Genomic DNA, 21,262 nt, shown 5'->3' with positions numbered 1-21,262 from the left:
CAAGCCGACCTCTCAGCTTTTCTATAGTAATAAACACCTCTCTCTCTCTCTGTGCTTGCTCTCTCTCTCTCTCTAGCTAAGTTGCAGTTACAACCAGGACAAGTCATGCCGCGAATCTTGTAGAGTGGATGGTGCCGCGCAGTGCCAGGTGCCTTGGTACCACATCTCTCGTCAGCGGTCACATCTAGTATGTTCTACGCAGCATGCTTATCTCTATATACATTATCTGTTACAAGCACATTCCAGTATATCACCCTTTATGGCGGGAGCAAACTCTCAGCCCCTTATTGGAAGAAAGTGTAAAAATTGCAGAAAAGCAATAAACAGGCAATTGCGCTCAAATCAGACAGAGAACAAGCTAAACTAAAAGTATATGTTACAAGAAATTGCCATATTGTTCTGTGTCTTTCACAAAACTTTTTCTACGGTATGCAGAAGACATTTCGCAATACAGGAGCTGTGAAATTATGCACATGACCTAGCGCCTTATATGTACGTTTCATTTATTAAACAGACGTGCTCCACCGAGCAAATCGCTTAACTCGTGCTCTAGGACGCTGGCAGATTCACCACTTGAGAACACATTTGTTCATCCTCGCATATATACCCGTGTGCTACACAGAAGCAGATAAAATGTGTGATCTGTACATATTTATTCTCACTCAGGTTCAGCCAAGCTTTCACTGCGTGAAGCCTTCAAGCTGCAGCAGGTTTCCTCAGCTGAAATGACGCCGATCGTCCTGCGCTGGTTCTGCTTTGCTTCGGCGCTGGTGCAGCGCCCGTACGCACATCCCTGTCCACATTTGATTTAGAGTTGTTTCTTCAAGTGGGAGTATATTTCCGAGTTTCCACGATACTGTCCTTCTGAAGCATTCTTGAACACGTACAATGGTCCCGCTTAGAAGTTCGAAACTTGGTTTTCGCTGTCCGGCCGACCTTGCAATTACTCCAACGTCCACTGTCATGAGGCAACTTTATTAAGCTTTGTAAACCGATTTACATCCTTCGTGTTGTTTTTGTCCATAGATCACAGTATTACGCCCTTACCTATGCACGGGCGTCAGTTATAGACCGATATGCACCCTTAAGGATCCTTCAGGGTGTAAGTCGATCTACAGTGACGCGTTGGCGGTTGTCAATTTTTTTATTTCGTGAAGCCTGCCCCACACATGAACTCCGATCGAGTGGTTGCCTGCATGCATGTATTTTTAATTCCACAGCAGGCAATACTGTAGCCGAATAAAATGACGTTACGCGCTTCAGGATTTGTCGTCGAGATGATGGTGGTGCCTGTTGTAGAGAGCCCACTTCAGACGTAGCAATTGAAATCACAACCGCAGGGATCACCTGAAAATGTTCTTTTTTTTCAACTATTTGCTATCGCAACACAACAGTCCCTCAGGTGATGCCAGCAAATACTTCGTGCCACGTACAAATGCATACAAAAGAAAAGGCAAAAAGCAATTGCGCTGCCAAATCAGCCAACAGTGAGGGTGTCAAGTCAAAAGACGCAAAAGGCCTCATATGACGTCATTTATTGAAGGCTTAAACAGTGGAAATACAAGTACACAAGCAATCACACTTGCGCTGTCAGACCTTGACATCGCCTGAGTAACAGTTGTAAATAAGGCAATAACTACACTTACAGCACAGTGAAAGAAGCCACATACACAATATACATACATCCATTCCAACCGAAATTAGAGTTCCACAGTGTGAAAAGATTGGTATATTACAATACACGATTGCAGCTTAGGGCACATGGCTAGAAGCACTCATGGTTGTGACGCCTAAAAGGATTGCTTATGATATTCCAGCTGCCCTCTATGTATATGAAAGTAAACCCTGAATATTCATTGATTTCTAAGTAGGGCCAGAAAGTTAATATAGTCAGTCGTTTGTTACTACCGAAACAGAATGCTTCTGTTTCAAAGAAATTGGTGAAATGGCTCCAAGGAACAGAAGTGGTGTGGATGCCGTGTACCGTTAGCGTACAGTGAGGAAGAAATTACAACCGCAATAACTTGACAGCAATCCTCGAACTTTTTTTAGATGTAAACGACCACAACACGTCCATAGTGTACACATTTGAGCTAGCTGGTTAGATTTATACCTTGTAACAGTGCAACATGTGGGCCCACACAAAGCGGATGACTGTGAAAGGCGCAGTTTGACATTCGTTGTGCTCTCGTGTTCGTGGCTTCCGTTTTTGTAAGGTCTGTTAGAGGTTATTAAACATGAGAGATTTGAGACCATTTTAGGTGAATGAGCTACACAGCAGTGGCGGACGTCATATTTTGCTCAATAATTGCCAACATGAGCATTAATGACCTCTTGAGCACACATTACGTTTTCTCATTAATGTCATTAGGAGGGATGTTGTCATTGCTGAAGTCGGACACTATTCAACGCATAACATTTCGTTTTCGGAACTCTGTGATTTGCACCAGCTTCAAGAACTCGACATCTGCAACATTTCTGGTTAGGTTAGATTTTGTGCAGAGAATTTCCGCACGCAGAACACTTGAATGGAAACACAATGCATATTGTGACACATTCAGAATCCGTACTTAACGAAAGTTGGGGCATATGCACAACATTTCCACTAAAATGTTATCCCTTCAGTAACGGAGTTTAGTCGAAGTCATGCGATGACAGCATACCTCCTAAAGTTGGTAAACTGGCAAAATTAACATATTTATTTGACATTTACTTACCATGCAAGTTCTGGCATCCACCATTGCTGAATTTTTTTCAATAAGTATCGCCCTGAATAACTTTCTTTGAATAATCTGACACTGTCATCGCTGAAAAACACGCGAATTAGAGCTTGAGGATTTCAAAAACTAAAGAAACACATCTTTCACACAGAACACTTCGCGTACAGAGAAACCACTTTAACAGAGTACTGACACACATTCATGATTACGTGCACGTAAAATATGAATGCCACTCGCTCCAAAAATAACCCGATACGGTAGCACAGATGAAAGGAAAATACAGCATACAACTCACCGAAATCAATCTTTAAGTTGGTTTTTGACAACAAATGCAGCGCTGTCATATTCGGCAAGGGTGCATATATATGAACAACTTTTTACGAACAGTCACATGAGAGCAAGGTTTGCCCTTACTTTTCTCTTGAAACGTTTGCGAGACGCTAAATATAAACAATCGTTTTCTATGTTTTCGTAAAATCTGATGCAATTTTATAAAAGTGTAAAAGCCCAGTGAGAGTTGGGAGAGGACTTTGCTGTTTAGACCGGCCTGTGCTTTCACAAAAATCGTGTGAATATACTGAATAATTTTGCTTTAAATTAAGCATCAAATTTGCACGTTTCCATTTAAACGCACAAACAAACAAACAAACAAACGCATTTAAATAAACTGGCACGGATCAGTACGCCATGAGCGAAATGTGATATATACGTTGCTTCGGCAAGTTACTACCATTTCTCCAACCTATCCTATGCAAGCATTTTATAAAGTAAACTGCGCTTTCTGAAGAGCCCTTTTTGCAAAACTCCCGCGTAGTGATTACACGTAAACTGATGAAGTTATACAAATAAAAATGTTGTGACAGAACCAGTGGAAAATCGTGGTCTGCTTCTGCTAACCTAACTTTTACTTACATATTTATTCAATGAATAAAAAATATGGAAATTTGCTGCCAACAGTCACGCAATCTATATCTTTTTAATGCACACCATTCATTCAAACAGGCACAGTCATAGCTGAACAGGATATCTTCTGCACTGCACGTACGTTCGTGTGGTGAAATCAGTTCACCTGGGGCCTAAAACTTTCTTAAAAGTCGCTGTCAATGTAAGAGCTGTCACTGTCATCCCAGTAAGACCTGTCGCTCCCAGACAAGCCAGTCGGGTCATCTGTCGTCAGACGGCGTGGCATATTCTCCCGGCATACCCACTCCGGCAGTGTAGCGCGCCCCTCGTGGATCACGTGACACAAAATGGCGAACGCGTCCTCTTTTTCCATCACACCTTGCGCGTCCTCGGAGGTGACTAACTCGACAAATTCCGACGATGACAGCGCCAAGAACCTCAGTTTCGGCAGGAAGGCACCGATGGTCGTCTTGAAGTCTGTGGCACCCGCCTTGCAATATGATCGCGCCCACTTGAGCGCCGCACGAACTATCAAAATTTCCGGTACATTTGTCACCTGCGAATATATTTGAGAATACATACAGGAATACATTTGTCACGTGCAGATACATTGTTGTAATTTCCATTGCACAATATGTTGCCTTCAAGATGCAAGTACAAGGAGCTGATAGCCTGTATAAAGTTAGCATTAAACTTAAGCCGAAGGTAAACAGGGCAGTATCATTTGAATAAAAACGTACCTGCAATCATCTAGAGATATCACGACAGAAAATTTGACAATATTTCCGGGAGCTCATGACGTTCTGTGCAGCATAATCAAATCCCAAAGCATGTCCCATCGTAACAGTTCTGGTGGAGCAACCAGACAAAACGGCGCCCCCGAAGAACGACAACCAACCGACCAAAGAGGCGCAATCTGAGCTTTGCTGACGTCGCCAAATTGAGTCTACAATGAGAGATGGCTTCCAACGCCGACAGCTCCCCACTCCTCAGCCTCCCGTGGCAGCAAAAAATCGAGCCACTAACCTTCGACGGCTGTTGCCGGAACATCCGGCGAAACGTGGACCGATCACAACGTGGGAGAAGTTCGTAGATGAAATAAAGAAGTGCTCCAGGGATCCAGCGGCTAGAAAGTGGCCACGGCTAACGCTAATGCAGCGACCATAACTTCCCGGCGCACAGCATACAACGAAGTACTTAAGTTTAAGTTTTGCAAGGCCCTCGAACCTCAAATGACGAAGGAGGTCAAGGTTGGCAATCTTCCGAAAGAGATCTAAAGGATGTTTACCAGGGACCCTGTGACGTAAACTTCTTAAAATGTGTTTTCACACCAATTCCCTGACCTTCCATTTACGTAACCGCCGACGCAAGCACCGGGCGTTGACCCACAGCGTTGTGTTAACCGTCCAATCATACACTCTCCTCGTGTATAGAAAATCGGTTTTGTTCGTTTTCAAAACGGATAGCATTGTCTGCCTTGACAGCTTTATCGAATTAGCCGACAAGAGACGAAGAGTACGCAGCAGCGGAGAGGGTTTTGTCGGGTACAAACTAGCGGCAGTGAAAGTAGATGATCGGATAAGGAGGGTGGTGCGTGCGTCTGACGCCAGGCCGCTACCGCTTGGTTAGCCTGCGGCGGCTGGTGGAAAATCGCGACGGCGTGCAACGGAAGGATAAAAATGCCGCTAAGGCGGATCTTCAGCGAAGAGTCGGCAGAGCGACGTCCTATAAGTGTCGAAAGGCGTCAACAGCATTATTCTGCCAGGTAAAAATATGTATTACAGCAAATCATTAATCACGTTCTCCCCTGAATGCGACATCGTGATTCTACCTTGTCATCCGACTGTCATGTCATCCGACTGTCATGTCATCCGACTGTCATGTCAGCATTGTAAGCTAACTCGGCACGCTGGGACGAATATAGAGAAAACACAAGCACCCGATTTCATTGACATTTCTCAACACGACAAATATTAATGTCAGCAAAACGCGCGCGAATGCTGAGGAATAACTGCGGATTGGTCGCTTTTGATCAGGTGAGCAGGCGAATAAAATAGTGCTGTTCAGAGCCGTACTCATTGAAGAAGCGCCATCTTTCGAACTTTCCCACCCGCTCGCCTGCTCCTTACTATTGGAGCAGCCAAGTCACGTGACACCGGGCGCCTACGATTTTTTGCAGCCCCTGCTTAAATACTTTCATGCTAAGCAATCTTGGTATGAAATTCTGGCCACGCGACTAATTTGTTACCTTCTCCACAACATGAAGCACCGTTTCCACACGGCTATTGAAGAACGCGTCGGAACGCAGAACGTCCTCGCCGTAGTTAGCGAGCACTGCTTCTGCCACTTTGTCCAGCGATCCGTAGCCGCTCTCGAAGGCACAGTCGAGCAAGAGACAAGCTTCTTTGGCGTCGACGTGCTCGCGAAGGTAGGTCAGGCACGCAGTTGCCAGCTCTTCGAAGAGATATTTCTCCGCTGCAGCCTTTGTGTGCAAGGCTTCGAAACAATTTTCGATCCTGGCCCGTCCCGCGTACACGTACCTGCAAAACAAAACCGAGGTGGCGAAATAGCTGTCACAGACGAACATATCGCCAAACATACAAGAGCAGATACAGGGGTAAGTGCCGGAGGTTTTGTTTTTCCTAAATGGCACAATAAATAATGCGACGTATAGCACGACAGGCAAATAAAGAAAAAAAAGCTTCGTCGTTAATAATATGCATCTAAAATTTAAAACACGACAACACAGGCTAATAACATAAACCCTGCAAAGACATAGCGGGCGACAAACAGTGGAGGTAAAATAATGTAAACGAGTGCCGAACATACGGCACCTTATTTGCGATGCACCGCAATGTCTAGAAATCGACTCATGTGAAAGCAGACTGGTCGCCGGATTCAGAGCAGAGCGGATTGTACTTCGGAGAATAAAATTTCACTCAAGAAGTTTAAAACCAACAAAATTATGCGGATCCCACCTATAAGTAGGTATTGACGTAACCGTGGCGCTATTGATACACTATTTGCCTTCGGCGACCAACTACATTCTTTGGCCTATTTTTTTTCTTTATTTATGGGGTTTCTACGTGCCAAAACCAATTTCTGATTATGAGGCACGCCGCAGTGGAGGTCTCCTGAAATTTCGACCACTTGGGGTTCTTTAACGTGCATCTAAATCTAAGTACACGGGCGTTTTCACATTTCGCCCCCATCGAAATACGGCCGCCGTGGCCGGGATTCGATCCTGCGACCTCGTGCTCAGCAGCCCAACACCAAAGCCACTAAGCAACCACGGCGGGTTACATTGTTTGGCAACGTGGCAGCATCATTGGAGACGGCGGCTCCAAAGAAAGGTGCTTCAGAAATGACTTTCTAGAGCGTGCGTCATCATTAAAAAATGCTAGGGAAAAAAGGTGCCCGAAATTGGCTGTACCGCACGCTGGTCTCCACTCACCAGGGGCATGCGCTGTGGTTAGTTGCGATGAAGCAAACGGGCTTCAAATTGTGGTCACAAAATGCGCGTTTTTTTTATTATTATTTTATCATGAAACCTCTGGAAAGGGTCTTTACACTGCGGTTGCTGGAGATGTTTAAGTTCCATTGGCGGACAAATTTGCGAGCATAGCACTAAGTTACGTTTCAAGACTTACCGCAATAGATGTAAAATTTAGGGTAACGTTTCCAATGCAGCAGGTCAACAATAGGAGACGAGCTGTGGGAAGCCATGCTACAGTTGGGCTTGTCCACGCGAATCAATGCATCGCCTTCGTTTCTCACGTCCTTCGGACAAATCAATACTGCACGGAGCGAGCATTCAGATGGATCAAGAGGCGGCAACGTAATCTCACCGGTACAAAGGTACACAATGTGAACATGAGCAAGGTCACTTATTTGATGAGCGCTTAAAGCTACAAAATTTTCAGACATAGAGTAGACCAAGCGTCTATACCTCATGGGAGAATCAGGTTACCTGTGATTGTTCCAAGCGCGCTAAAACTTTCACCTTAAAACCTGGACGTAAACGGAGGATTTCAGCTGCTATCTTACATTATTTTCTAAATGAATCTTTAACATAAATTAGGTCTTCTACACCCTCCTAATAAATTTTTGTTAACCTGCATGGACTCTGGACTAACAGCCAAAGCTTGCTGGATGTTAGCCTCTATTTGTAGTGTTGCAAGAGCACCTAAACAGCATCAAAATCTCTAGACTATTTTAGCGACAATATTAGCGACCTTCCAGCAGGATATTGCGAAAATCTTGCGAATTCTTTGCCTCAGTTTAGTGACATGTTCGAAAAAAGATAGCAACATTGTTCATCAAACCAATTAATATTCACTAGATATGCTAATATAGATAGGTTGGACTAAACTTTTTTGTATGAATGCGCTCTCAACGACCGGAAACATAGATAAAGGTGTTAAAATTTTATGCAGTGGGAAACGGTGTTGTGATATAATAGGTTTAAGTGAAACTTTCTTTGATGTGTGCGCAAATACTTATTTACGTTGTTCATACGAGTACATATTGCAGGGCCTCTTCGTTCCCCGAGCAGGAGTACATAAAAACCGAAAATAACATTGAGCATGTCATACAACAGACAATTCGTTACTTTTAAATATGAAATTACGTACACAAAACAATTTCTCCGAAGCCAACAAACACTCGCACCAAGGACAACACAGGGGAAATCACTTGTGCTTAATAAATGAAATAAAGAAACGATAAATTAATGGAAGTTAAAGTGGATGAAAAAAGAACTTGCCGCAGGTGGAGAAGGATCCAACAACCTTCGCATTTCGCGTGCGATGCTCTACCAATTCAGCTACCGCGGGGCCATTTCCTCATCCACTTTTTTGGGTATTTACGTTTCCCAGTAGAATCCTGGGAGTGTTAGCCAGCGCCACCACACACAGAGCTAGGCGGCGGATGTGGCACATCCTTTCTGTCGCAGGCGCCACGAGAACGTGACCTTTTTGGGTGAAGGCCAACCGGTCAATAAGCCCACATATGCTACCTGAAGGCATCAGTGTTGCCGGATTCGAGACTCTCGTTATGTAGTAACGACAAGAAAAGGGGGCTAACCGAGGGGCTCGACTTATTGTTTCTTTATTTCATTTATTAAGCACATGTAATTTGTCGTGTGTTGTCTTTGGGGTCAGTGTTTCTTGGCTTCTTATAATACGGTTAATAAAAAATCCGGCCCCTCGGTAAGCCCCCTTTCTTCTCGTGCACAAAGCAACGCAGTTTTAATACTTACTCAATGCGAAACAATATTTTTTTCAAGTACGAAACCCTTCTCAAATACGGTTAATCAAGTGATGGCCTACTGTGAGAATTTTTTGCAGTTGCAAATTTTCACATAACACACCCGCACGAAAAAGTCGTATAAATCATTACTATTACGTCTTGATTCACGCCTTATTTTCAAGTCATACAACATTTATTAGTACAGTGGAATCAGGGAAAAATCAAATTCGCTTAGAAGGAAATGCGAGACAAACGGAACGATGATAAGAACTTGCCTCCAACAGGCACGAACAGAACTTCAACTGAAACTGCTATACGTAACTCATTCGCGTTTGCAACAAAATTCCACCAAACATGCAGAATGGCGATGACATAAATAGCAACGAAAACTCAATTCATCAGTAAGTTGCGGGAAATTTCCTTGTAATTAACGATGTCGAAGTGGAAAAGGCGGTTCCATCACGAGGACTTCGCTATAGGCAAGTAAAGATCCCCGATGAGCCAGGGAGCATTAGGGAGTCGGTCAATCCGTGCAGTTGGGTTGCCATTACTGCTTCGTTTACTCCATTTCGTTCATTACGTGAAAGTTTTCCCAGACATTACAACTACTATGCTCACAAGCTCCACCAAATGTGAACACGGTGTCATGTAGGCATCTCTTGACACTATGGGAAACAACGCGAAAAACGGCCGTGTGACACTCCAAAACACTTGAATGAGTAATTTTCTATGCAGGCTGTTATTTACTTAACCAAACTGAACATTTATCGTAAGTCACGGACAGCACGCACAGTTCAACAAAATATAAGCAAGTTCAACGCATAGTTCACCGAGGACACCGGAAAAACCTATTACAGGCCTCGTATAACGCATGGAAATTTGGAGAATGCTAGTGCTAATTGTTTACAATGCACGAAATTGCTCTAAACATATCAATGCTTCGGTGCATGTCACCAATAGACTGCCACCATTTTGTCCAAATCTGAGACTCCTGCCATCTTTGGTTCTTACAGGGCAGTGAGGAAACTGCATAACGCCAGTTAAAAGGCCGAGAACGAAACTTCAGCAATTTTCATTTATCTCCGAAACAACGCACAGACTTCAAGTTTGCCCGCATTATCACCCGTAACATTTTCCCTACTTCCTGAATAAAGCTCTCGAAAGATTAGATTTTTTGTACAATGCCGTCCAAACAGACACGATGTATTTCAGTGCTTCTAGTCACACAATAGCTTCGCTGTAAAAAACCATATTGCACTATTTCACAGCAATCACAATTGAGATAGCCGGTACACTGAAGCACTCGGTAAAGGCCTCGCCTATTCGTTGCAAACAATGCACGTGGATCTTAGCTGGGTCGGGTCCGTGCGACATTCTAAAATACATAGTAGGGTAATGCCTGTGACGATGGCTCATCAACCCGGCTGCAAAAGTATACTCACTTCAGAAGGCCGTAGAATCCATCAGGGTGGAGATCAGTGATGACCACGATGTCCTTTTCGGCAAGCTGACCGTAGAACATGGCTTCGAAAACTTCGCTACTCAAGGCCAGTAATTGCTTGTGAGCCTTGAAGGTCTTCGAGATGTCGAATTTTTCCGGCTTCACGACAAACTCCACATCGGCGTGATCGCCGCTTTGCAGGAATTTCTCCAAGTTCAACTGCAAAACGACGTCGGCACTTTCAGAAGCGTCTCTAAACAACTCATCGGAATTGGCCGCCAAGCAAGTTGATCTCACTGTATAGTTTCCGTCTGCATAAACAAGACGCTCCACGAGGCGTGTAAGCATATTTGTGTTGTGGTTTACTGAAAACAGGGGCATCAAACGTGCAAGGCTAGCGACAACGCTGGTAGCAATAGTGTCAGAAAAGTGGTGCCCCAAATAACCGCATGCAGCCGGGTGTGGTGCCAATACTGTAGTCCCAGAGACTTAGAACGCCATAACGCTCTTTCTTGCGACAGAGACTAGCGTTCTGGAGATAGGAAGTCTGTAAATAAAAAAGCAAACACTCACAGGCATTGTCCTCCCCGTCGTCGGCTGTCACTTGATCTAACGGAGAGCGAAGGTCCAGCCTGTCTGCGATAGCCAGTCGACACCGTAAGGCGGGCGCCTTAACATAATATTAAGCCAGTCACGATTCACAAACACAGTTTTGATATGGCGTTCCATCCGTTCACAGGGCGACATACACAGCAGCTACAAAGCCGCTACACGCACATCCTGGAGACGGCTATATATGGTAAAGCAATATGCACTGCCAGCGAATGGGGAGCACTAAATGTCACGGGCCCATTGTGCAGGTACGCATCTAAGGAGTTTCGGGGCAACGACCACGTCTTTTGCCAGACCTAACAGCGGTAAATAGGACAGCCAACAAATGTAATAGCGACTAAACATTGCTTTTTGTCCTGAAAGTCGAATGAGACTAAACAAAAACCGATTTGCCATCCTTTTGTTTTCCGCGGTGTCACTATACTTTGCTTAGTTCCTTAAGGAAACGGAAGTTAGCGTCCCGTCTTTCTATGGCAAGAAAGTCAATAACGACGCGCGGAACTGAGCCTGACCTTAAAGGGCCCCTCACGAGGTCTGGCCATTTTGAGCTGACAAGCGCTGAGCATACATTGCGCGATAACGATCGTGTCTGCAAAGTATTACGTCGCCACGCGCCTCGAAGATATCTGAAATTTCAAACCGAACGCCATTTTTCCTTCTCCTCGCGGCCGACGCGCTCCAAGCCGGACGGTGACGTAGTCGTGTCCGCAGTGTGACGTCGCTCGTGGTGACACGTGACTTCGAGAATTATTCAAGGCATCTGTGCGATCTGTTGCTTCAATTGCCGAATTTGAACTTTAGAGAAATAATAAAACATACAAACTGAATGTCTGCGTGTTTTTTGTGTTACTTCGCACCAAAGCAAGAGAGATAGATGTACTTCCGCTTCGTCTGCTTGTTCCCACGGTTGTGCGGTCACGTGCGCAGGCACCAGAACTATGCCATTTTCTACCGTATTCCATTGCGTGATCATGTTTGAGAGGCAGCTAGCCTCTACCGCATGGTGTGGGCATGCCAATTTAATCCGATAGTTGACCCCATTCGAAATCACTCCGAAGAGCAGTGGGAGGCTATTCTGCGCAGCGATGATCCTGACCGTCAGCACCGGCTGGTGGAGAGGGTCAGTGCAGCAGCAATAACCAGTGGACTACCAGACTAGGCGGCCCACCCACGAGTTCTACGAATATTCAGCAAATAAAAACGTTTTCAATCAATCAATCAATGTGATCCGCTTCTTCTGTCTGAGTATTCGTGTACCACTAAATTATACCGCTAGTCATGTTTCCTTGTGCACAGCGAGCAAAATCGTGCGCTGTGCGAACGAGACAACAGCTCGCGCGCGACGTCGTCGGCGGAAGTGCGTAGCGCCAAAAAAAAAAATGAAGGCCCTGTGACGTGTTCGTCCCGCGATCCTCCAGGTCCGGTATGGGAGAACGCAGGGAAGGAATTTCGCTTGCAGAGGTTAGACGAGGCGAGTGGAGAGAACGTCTTGCTATGCAGTGTAGCTCGCCTTCTGAAATCATGGGTTCCCGGCACTGAAATATTTCTATCTAGGCTATTAATGAGCCGATGTGAATTCTTTTTTTTTTTGCGGCAGAACGTTCCTTAGAGAACACGTAACAACTTGCAGCGTATAACCGAAATTTTCTATGGGGCCTGCTGAGGGGCCCTTTAAGACCTCCGTCTGTACACATCTTGTCCGATGCTAAACTGGAACTAAAAAATTTCGTGCGACGACCTCTAAGATTCAAGAACTACGAGAGGCCTCCCTTTCTAGACCGAACGATATGCGTTACTTGTCGAAAACGCTCACAAAAGCAAATCAAACCGCAATGCAGAGAGACCGCATTACGATGCGAAGAAACTGGTCATTCAATGGCACCGCTCCTAACAGGTGTTTCAGGTTTATTATTAATCGCAGGAGAAATCTCTCTCAACAAACACAAAAGTTTGCCCCAGGGTTGCTGCAGGTACTAACATTTCAGTAGGCATACTGACCTTCGTTGATTCTGTTGTGATTAAGCGATAAAGCTCCACCCCAGTCTGGAATTTTTTTTTACTACTTCTACTTTATAGGAAATGTAATACTTTTTCAACAGATGACTGCCAAAGAGCGATCAACCTTTAATAAATACGAGCAATATGTTCCTTAATATTCATATTTGAGAGTAACAATAGTCCAAGAATTCAAGTACTGGGTGTCATCCGAGTTCATTCTAAAACAGTTCGGAACGTTCGACCATGGCGTAGCTATGAAAGTTACGGTGTCTGAGATTCCCTGTGCGTCGTCTGTGTTTTCCGAACATTTATCGCGCAAAGACATTTCGGAGGTCGTTGTATGTATCACGGCTTCGCGTATAGAGCAGCATGGAACTACCAATTAGCACTAGGTCTGCGCCAGCAAGAAGTTCGTTTACAGGAACCTCTTCGAGCAACTTTAAGATGCTATACCTAATTTTAAGCCATAATTCTACTGAGCCCATTACTATTGATCACATGCGGCAAAGTTTATTTGCGCGAAGGCGCACTCAATTTTCTGGCGAAGCACGAGCCAACGTGGCGTGTTCCATTCCTTCGCAGCGCATCCGTCGAACGACATATAAACATGTTCCTCCGATTCGGAGAGTAGAACGAGATGCAGGAGAGGTTGGCAACTTGGCTTCATAGGTGATGCTGACTGTACTACTTGTCTCTTCGGCAAACAGTACACAGCGAGAATGGCAGGCTCAAAGAGACAAGCAAGCAAACAAAGAAAACAAGGAAGAGAAAATGCCAAAATAAAATGAAAATAAAAGTCGGAACGTGCTATCCGAATAAGTCCCAGTTAGCACATCGTACGTGAAAACACCCACAATTTGGACAGCAAGTAATAAAATATCGTAAAATATTACGCAAGAATGACAATACACCGACCTCACTTGCAGTTCACAAGCAGTGCCACAAGGATAGCCTATAGTACAATACAAGGCTACACCACAAGTTGTAACACATTCGCGGGCATTTTAGGCACGCAACGCTGCAGCTTTACACTTTAGTACAGGAATATTTGTACAAAACGTGGTTTATGCATGTTGAGCAGATTACATCGCTCTAGCAATTCTCCGTAGTTCCTGACGCTTCGATAAATTATTTTACGGCCTTAATTGCACGTTATTGCGGCTCGCTTGTTGTACGCGGTCTAAATACTGTTTCACCTAGAGGCCGCCCTTTGTCAACGCTTATTTAGGACGGTAACTAGGGATCCGGAGGGCGCCTGCACGTACACGCTTAAACACAGGGAAAGCTCCTTGCAAAAGCCATGTCAAACAGTGCTGCGCTTCAGGCTCATATTCCCCCAAGCTTTTAAATAAAAAGACACAAGCCTCGTCTTCTATTACTGGCAAAGACAATCGCAGCGGCCTACGAAAGCCACGACTACGTTAAAGAAATGTTAAAATTTAACGTGTCTTAACCAGCAAGGCATTTATCAAAGAAGCATAGCGGGTTGACAGAATAGTGGTGAGCTGCGGGTTAATTTTGACAACATGGGGCTTTTTCTAACGTGCACTCAAAGCACAGTGATTGAGATTTCGAATTCTTTGCATTTTTCTAAACTTAAATTCTCAAGACTGGTCGATTCAGCCGGAAATCCAAACCGCGATATCTAGCTCAGCAGCGGAAACCCATAGCGTCTGACCCATCGCCGTGTTACCCTCACTCTACATCATACATACAATCTGTTACACCTAATACGATAACAAAATGCACATCACGAACTGGAGAGTTTCTAGAAAGACACAAAAGCACTCAACCGCAAGCAATAAACCTACATCGTATTACGTGTGTCGCTAGAAATGCTTAGCCTGCTCAAGTTGAACTTCGTAGCTGGGCAGAACGTATGAGACTATGCTGTACGGTTCCACTGGTAAGGTGACATACACAAATACACTGACACAAAGACAACGGTCGAACACTCAGAGTCAGTCGCAAAATTTTACGGGGAATGTCATTTGCGAGAAAGTTGAACTTTTACAAACCCTGGGAGCACACATGGTCTCGAATTTACACTCAACTACACAGCGATTCATTAAAGCAAAAGCGTCATGCCTTACCAGAGCAGAAATTAAAACATGCCGTGAAACCCGTGTCCCGTAGTCTTTCATGCCTGGCTTTACCTAGCGTTACACGTTTTCCTGTGTCCCGCCTGCCGTGCGTCACCTTCGCAGTGCAACCATACACAATGCAGTCACATCATATATCAACTGGCCCCCGTCAATGCACTTCTGATGGAAGTTATACTACGACAGATCCACGGTCTGGAAATGTTGCGCCCAGATGAAGAGCTGTAGCTAAAATAAGCAGGACAGCAGTAGTGATGAGAAGGGCAGACAGATACACTGTGTGTGCGCGCCGCCAGGGTATGCACGGTGGAAACTACAAAGCAAAACCCGCGCAAACCAAAGCGATCCACGAAAGTCCACGTGAGAAAACGATACTTTGCGCTGCACAGCCAACGGAGCTCACCGGAACACAGCTCAAGGGTCGGGAACACATACAAAAAAATTAACAGCTGTGGGGTGAATACGCCGATGAGCATGACTGATGAGAATGGCAGAAACTTATACTTACGTGCACTTTGAACGGGTACTCACCGCGCCAGAGACACGGCAACACCAAGACGATGCACGAATGCCCACGTGCGAAAACGTTACCATACGCTGAGGAAGCCGACCTACCTCACTGATACACGGCTCTCTTCCAGCAGCGCACACACCCTTGCACACACAGGGACACACACAATCAGGCGGACGCACGGACCAATAAACTGTTTTATCGGCGAGGAGGAACGTAGCCTCGAACCAGCGCGCCGGGCCAGTCTCCTCCTCGCACCGACATATGCGGATTCCTTCCAGCGGCAGCTGTGCAAGGTAGCAGTTTATTGGCGAATAAGTGCGATTCTAACGAGTTGTGCCTTGCATTTTTGCGATTTCACATGTCTCAAGGTCGACGGTATACCACTTTGCTGTATTAGGCAGCAAAAATAACTTTCGGAAGCAAGCGCGACGTGCATCATGAGCCGCGGCGACTTCGTGGACACTGCCGCTGCGATAACACAGACGCGTCTGCTTTGTATCGCCAGCATCTTGATGCCGTCGCGCGCATGTTCGCACGGTTTTGTTCCCACTGAGAGCTCGGCAATGAACTCGGAACTAGGCACCCATGATCAAACTGGGATATGAAAGAAAGGTGCGTATTGGAATCGGTCACCTATTGCGAATGGATGAACTATTTCTTCGTGCACGCACATTCAACTTATTCTCTTCAAACATGTTCTAAGTTTATCATGCTTGGCAACCAACGTTCTGGCGGAAGTTGACCGAAGTCATGTTATGAAAACAGCACATGCCGAATAAGAAATGAAGGTGCATTCCTTTCCATCCCGTAACCAAAGCCATGCCCACCTTGAGCCGGCCGGCTCTATAGTTCACATTGGCTCTTCCGTGCTTCCGAATCTCGCCGCCGGGCTGTCGACGCCGCTCATCGCGCGCTGTATTATTCCAGAAAATAAAGTTGCTGTTGCAAGGAGTAGTTCTTCGTTTTTCAACTCTCTCGAGTAGGCGATGTGCCTTTGCACGCACAGGCACCACTCGAAACTCAAAAGAGTGCGCATAATCTTTCAACGCGTCGCGTGAGTTAGATTGATCGTGGCATATTCTCAGCTACCATAGCTCATTTTGTCCGTGTTAACAGCCCTTTCAGTCGATTTATGTTACATTTCCTTATTTTTTAAACCTTGATGTCCGGGGGCCTGACAAAGACTGCTAAAAACTCTTTCCGTGAAAATTATAGAAGCACGAAAGCTAGCAAAACGTTATTCTTCGGAGCTTCGCAGTTACCTGGATTGGGCTAAGCTCGTGCGGCACACCGCATGACACGTGGGGCACCTCTGATTGTTGTCCCCTGAGTGATACCTCAATAGAGTTCAAGGCTAGGTATACAATGTTAACAAGCTACTTGTGTACGTTACCTATCGACAATGTTCAGACTTGCCTCCGATTTCGATCGCGGGCAGAGCTGCGGGAGCGCCTCTATGTCCATTGCGATTTTATATTACGGCTATATCGAAGCTAAGAGCTTAGTGACGACATGCTAAGATGTTTCCCAATCCAAACAACTTGTTGACGCCTTTCAGCAAAGCGCTAAAACTCGCCACTCGTCGTCAACAGCACTTTCGCCATGCACCCTCGTGGGCATACCAGCATGGCGCCGGACGGCAGACGGTGCTGTCATCGAAAATGGCGGCGCCCTCAGTAAAACAGTCTATAGGATTACACCGTTACACTAAGTTCCCCAGCAGTTGCAAGAGTATGACGAGGGATGGCGGGACTGTTGGCCTCCTATGTGCCAAAGCACGCCGCCCATTTATATCTTGAGATGATGAAGTGTAGAGTGTACCAGAGGCCAGACAAAACGTGGTGGTCCCTGGCAGGGCTTAGGGCAGTGAGGGCGTACGCGACGAAGTTCAGGGTGTTGTCTGCAGTTCACGCTATGAGCGAGGACTTGGAAAAGAAAGTAGATAAGGCACGATTACACTAAACGTGAGGCAATTCTCGGGCTGCACCGTGTGCGTTGGTGTACGAGAGCACCTGAACTGATGCCGTTGGGGGAACGGTGAACGATTCGCACGCATTTGTCCATTTCGTAATGATCCAGTTCATATCTTACGTACTTTGGCCTTTGCCTCGGGCGCCGCCGATAACGCCAGCGTCACTGATGATAACGAAAGGATGAGCAATAAGTGGATATTACGAGACACCATTCCAGGCATACAAGGACGGCGATGAATTTTCGCTAATATCTGTCACAGTCAATTTCGCTGAACGTTGTATCATGTTTTGCCTTCACTTGGCTGCGGCGGTTCTACTGAGAACCCTGGTTCGATTACCTGACGCGGTGGCTGCCTTTCGGTGAGGGCGGAGTGAGAATACCTACCTGTACCCAGCTTTGCATGCACATAAGAACTCCAGGCTGTCAACATTGACCCTGTGCCTCTACAGTGGCGTTTTTTTTTTTTGCCGTTGTTGTTCGATATTCAAGACTGGTGTGTTTCCTAACGAGCTTAAACGCGGAAAAGTCATTCCAGTTCTAAAAAAAGGTGACAGTACATTAATACATAACTACCGCCCTATTTGTATTTTACCCTTTTTCAGCAAAGTTTTGGAGAAATTAATCGCAATGCGTCTAACCAAATATCTCACTAAATTTAACATTCTCTCTTCATGCCAACTTGGCTTTCGTAATGGATACTCCACAGATTTGGCACTGATACATCTAACTGACCAATTAAAAAAAAATAATTGACGATGGTCTATTTGCAGGTTCAGTTTTCACTGATATAACAAAGGCATTTGACTGCTTAAACCATATTATCCTTTTTACTAAACTTGAGGCTATCGGTGTTCGTGGTGCTGCGCTCTCATTATTAAAAAGTTACTTATCAAATAGGGTTCAAATTGTGTCTGTATCTAACGTCTACTCCAGAGAACAAACCACTAACATTGGCGTCCCTCAAGGATCCATCTTAGGACCACTACTGTTTTTGATTTATATCAATGACCTACCTAACTGTTTGTCCTCTACTAAGTGCATTCTGTACGCTGATGATACTACCATATTTTCCTCTGATAAACACATGTCACTTCTTATTAACAAGCTAAATACTGATCTACAAAATGTTTTAAGTTGGTGTAATGCCAACCTATTATCCATTAATGCCACTAAGACTAAATTTGTTGTATTTTCCTCACATCAACAACATTCGGCATTCTCCCCTTCTTTAACTTTCGGCTCACACTCCATCTCTCCCAGTCCATGCTCATCTTGGGATTTCTCTTGACTGCAGCTTGAAATATAAAGATCACATTTCTCACATCAAAAAGAAAATAGCATTCGGTATTCGCGTTCTAATTAAAACTCGTCCCTACTTTACACATAATACATTAATCTCGCTATACTACTCATTCATTCACTCTCATATTAACTACGGCATACTATGCTGGGGTAACACTTATAACACTCACTTGGCATCCCTCCAGGTAATCCAGAACCAGTCCATAAGAATAATTACAAGCAGTTCACGCTTTGCTAATGGAAAATCCTTACTACATGAAAACAACATCCTAACCATTTCAGAACTGACCAAATATAATCTAGGAATTTTATTCTACAAATATATGACTAAGGAACTACCATCAATCTGCTTCTCACCTTGTGACCTAATAGCTCATAGTCACACTAGATTTGCACTCAATAATAATTTTCTTCTACCTAAAGTGCGAACTAACTATGGTAAACAGACTGCGGAATTTTCCGCTATATCGCTTTGGAACACTTTACCCCCTATCATCAAAAATGCAAAAAATTTATACCAATTTAAAAAAGAACTAAAATCATTCATAATAAATACGTACTGAAACTCTCCTCATTTTTTTTTGTATTCCGTTTTTTTATATTGTCCTGCTGTTAACAAGTGTTCTTATTACTCATATGCTATAAACATGTTTCGATATTACTCTTAGTTCTCATCTATACTACTGTTGCTTTAAACTTTGTATAACATCATAAGTGTCTTTAGCAGGAGGTCCTGATACAGTCTTTGACTTTGGGACCTCCTTATGTATACTACGCACATGCAATTATCTGTATTTTTACTAATAAATAAATAAATAAATTGTGAAAATTGTGAAATTGTTGCTTCGGGAATTCAAGCTGCATCAGTCTTTTACCTTGAAGCGTAGGTCACGTGTCGCGCGCACGTCTGGGCCTTTCTCGTGGGCGTGCCTATTTGCATACCGCTTTTGCCTGTTTGCAATGCCGAAACCATACGGAACAGTGTGCTTCTACTGCTATTCTGGTGCTTATTTATGCTGAAATTGCAAGAAAGGTGGTTGTCTTTGTTGCGTAGCTAATTGGCTATGGTGTTGGGCTGCTAAGCACGGGGTCGCGGGATCGAATCCCGGCCAAGGCGGGTGCATTTCGAGGGAGGCGGAATCCGCAAACGTCTGGGTACTGAGTAAGTACTCAGTCTGGGTAAGTAAAGAAATGTGAAGCATAAGCTTGCAGCCAACGCTTAAAATTTTTCTCTGTTTACGAGGACTCCTGCTCACAGAGCGATCACTTTTGTTCACTATATTTCTTTCGGTAGGTGCACACAAAATTGCGATATTATTCATTTTACTGATGCGTTACAGAGGCGCAAGCACGATGCTTTAGTTCTCCTATATTCGGCAATTTGAACAAATAAAGGTTGATGGCATAAACAAAAACGTCACGCCCTACAGCATGTAGAATTTAACCTTTTCTTTTCGTAAAGTAAGCCTTACGAAATCCGGGGTGGTGTACGCCGCATAAAAAAGACTTCTTCGTTAACATGTATTCCGATATAGGAGCTTTTGAGGTCAAGCATTGTCTTAACATTTGCAATTGATTCGATGTTTGCAGGTTCGCCAGGCCAAGTGATCTACGATAAGTGGTCTTCTGAAACGAAGCAGACTAAAAATGCTTGTTTCGTTTACCTTTTGTTGCTGCAGTCTTCACGTTAACTATGTTTTATTGCAAACTCAATTATGCGGCCGTTCGAGGAGTGCATTTGCCGTCGTTGTCGCCGTGCTGTCAAGCTATGGACGACGGTTTGCCGCACGTGAATTAAGGTTTAGAAGGTCTTTTGAGAGACGCGACAGACGGGCAGTGCGTTTGCTTGCAAAAGAAACGACGGTTCCAAGTGGACGGACCGCCACGATCTGCACGTACGCCTCTTGCCTTCCGCTGAAGGCACGAGTGCTGCGTGCAAAAAACAGGGGCCGTATAACGTAAATGTATTCCATGAAGATTTTATTCTAATCTCCTGATGTCAAATTTACGCAATCATCGACGCAATCATGGGGCGGTGACCCGCAGAGTTGCTTGAACAGCCCGATCAAACGCCTCTCCTGGTTCATACGAATATTGCTACGGGGGAAGCCCGTTGACCTGCCCGGGGGAGCGATGACGGCCGAGTGACAGCGCTTGATATCCCGCTGCCATCCCGTGCGGGTCGGGAGGCGAGGGACACGGAGCTCTCGGAAGCGCCACGCACTGCAACGGCTTAATGGCTGTGGTGCGACCACGTACACGCAATGGGAAGACCACGTCTCGGCGTCGGAAGGCGCGTACGTGTTCCTCTCTGCCGCCGTCGGCCATTACAGTAAACAGGTGAATGTAAAGACAAAATACAATATAAAGAGAAATGAGGAAAATATTTTGGAAATGGCCTTTTCCAGTAAACGGTCTGACATTATACTTCTTCATTTCAGCAGAA

General features: G+C 44.9%; 2 protein-coding genes across 6 annotated transcripts in view; both read right to left on the bottom strand.

Annotated features, from left to right (window-relative positions):
• Window positions 1–21,262, bottom strand: part of LOC139047961 (BTB/POZ domain-containing protein 6-like) — a 190,520-nt gene that overhangs the window by 39,660 nt on the left and 129,598 nt on the right. Inside the window, exon 1 of one of the 2 annotated variants that reach the window (XM_070522178.1) lies at window positions 15,642–15,681. The exons of the other annotated variant lie outside the window; for it this stretch is intronic. The gene's annotated coding sequence lies outside the window, so the exon portion shown is untranslated. Of the gene's footprint in view, window positions 1–15,641; window positions 15,682–21,262 lie in introns of those variants that run through there. 2 annotated transcript variants of the gene reach the window in all.
• LOC139047962 (BTB/POZ domain-containing protein 6-B-like) lies at window positions 1,520–16,087 on the bottom strand. 4 transcript variants are annotated; one of them, XM_070522181.1, is made up of 5 exons: window positions 15,535–16,087; window positions 10,888–10,946; window positions 10,316–10,533; window positions 5,872–6,163; window positions 1,520–4,179 (listed from the first exon to the last, which is right to left on the bottom strand). In XM_070522181.1, exons 2-5 carry the CDS (start codon window positions 10,891–10,893, stop codon window positions 3,808–3,810), a joined length of 888 nt encoding a protein of 295 aa, XP_070378282.1. In that variant the 5' UTR covers window positions 10,894–10,946; window positions 15,535–16,087; the 3' UTR covers window positions 1,520–3,807. The 4 variants fall into 4 exon arrangements, with proteins under 4 accessions (XP_070378282.1, XP_070378283.1, XP_070378284.1 ...); XM_070522182.1 differs by having other exon boundaries at window positions 10,888–10,950; window positions 15,558–16,087; XM_070522183.1 differs by having other exon boundaries at window positions 15,558–16,087.

The sequence above is a fragment of the Dermacentor albipictus genome, chromosome 7, assembly GCF_038994185.2.
Source record: "Dermacentor albipictus isolate Rhodes 1998 colony chromosome 7, USDA_Dalb.pri_finalv2, whole genome shotgun sequence".
NCBI lineage: Eukaryota > Metazoa > Arthropoda > Arachnida > Ixodida > Ixodidae > Dermacentor > Dermacentor albipictus.
The sequence above is the reverse complement of the archived record's forward strand: the minus strand, read 5'-3'. Positions and strand labels throughout refer to the sequence as shown.

What these genes read in the sequence shown, in the direction of transcription:
- LOC139047962 (XM_070522181.1), bottom strand. An exon ending in GGATTCTACGGCCTTCTGAA is followed by an intron (nt 6,164 to 10,315) that starts GTGAGTATACTT and finishes TTTGTTTTGCAG; the next exon opens with GTACGTGTACGCGGGACGGG. An exon ending in TGCTTCATGTTGTGGAGAAG is followed by an intron (nt 4,180 to 5,871) that starts GTAACAAATTAG and finishes ATATATTCGCAG; the next exon opens with GTGACAAATGTACCGGAAAT.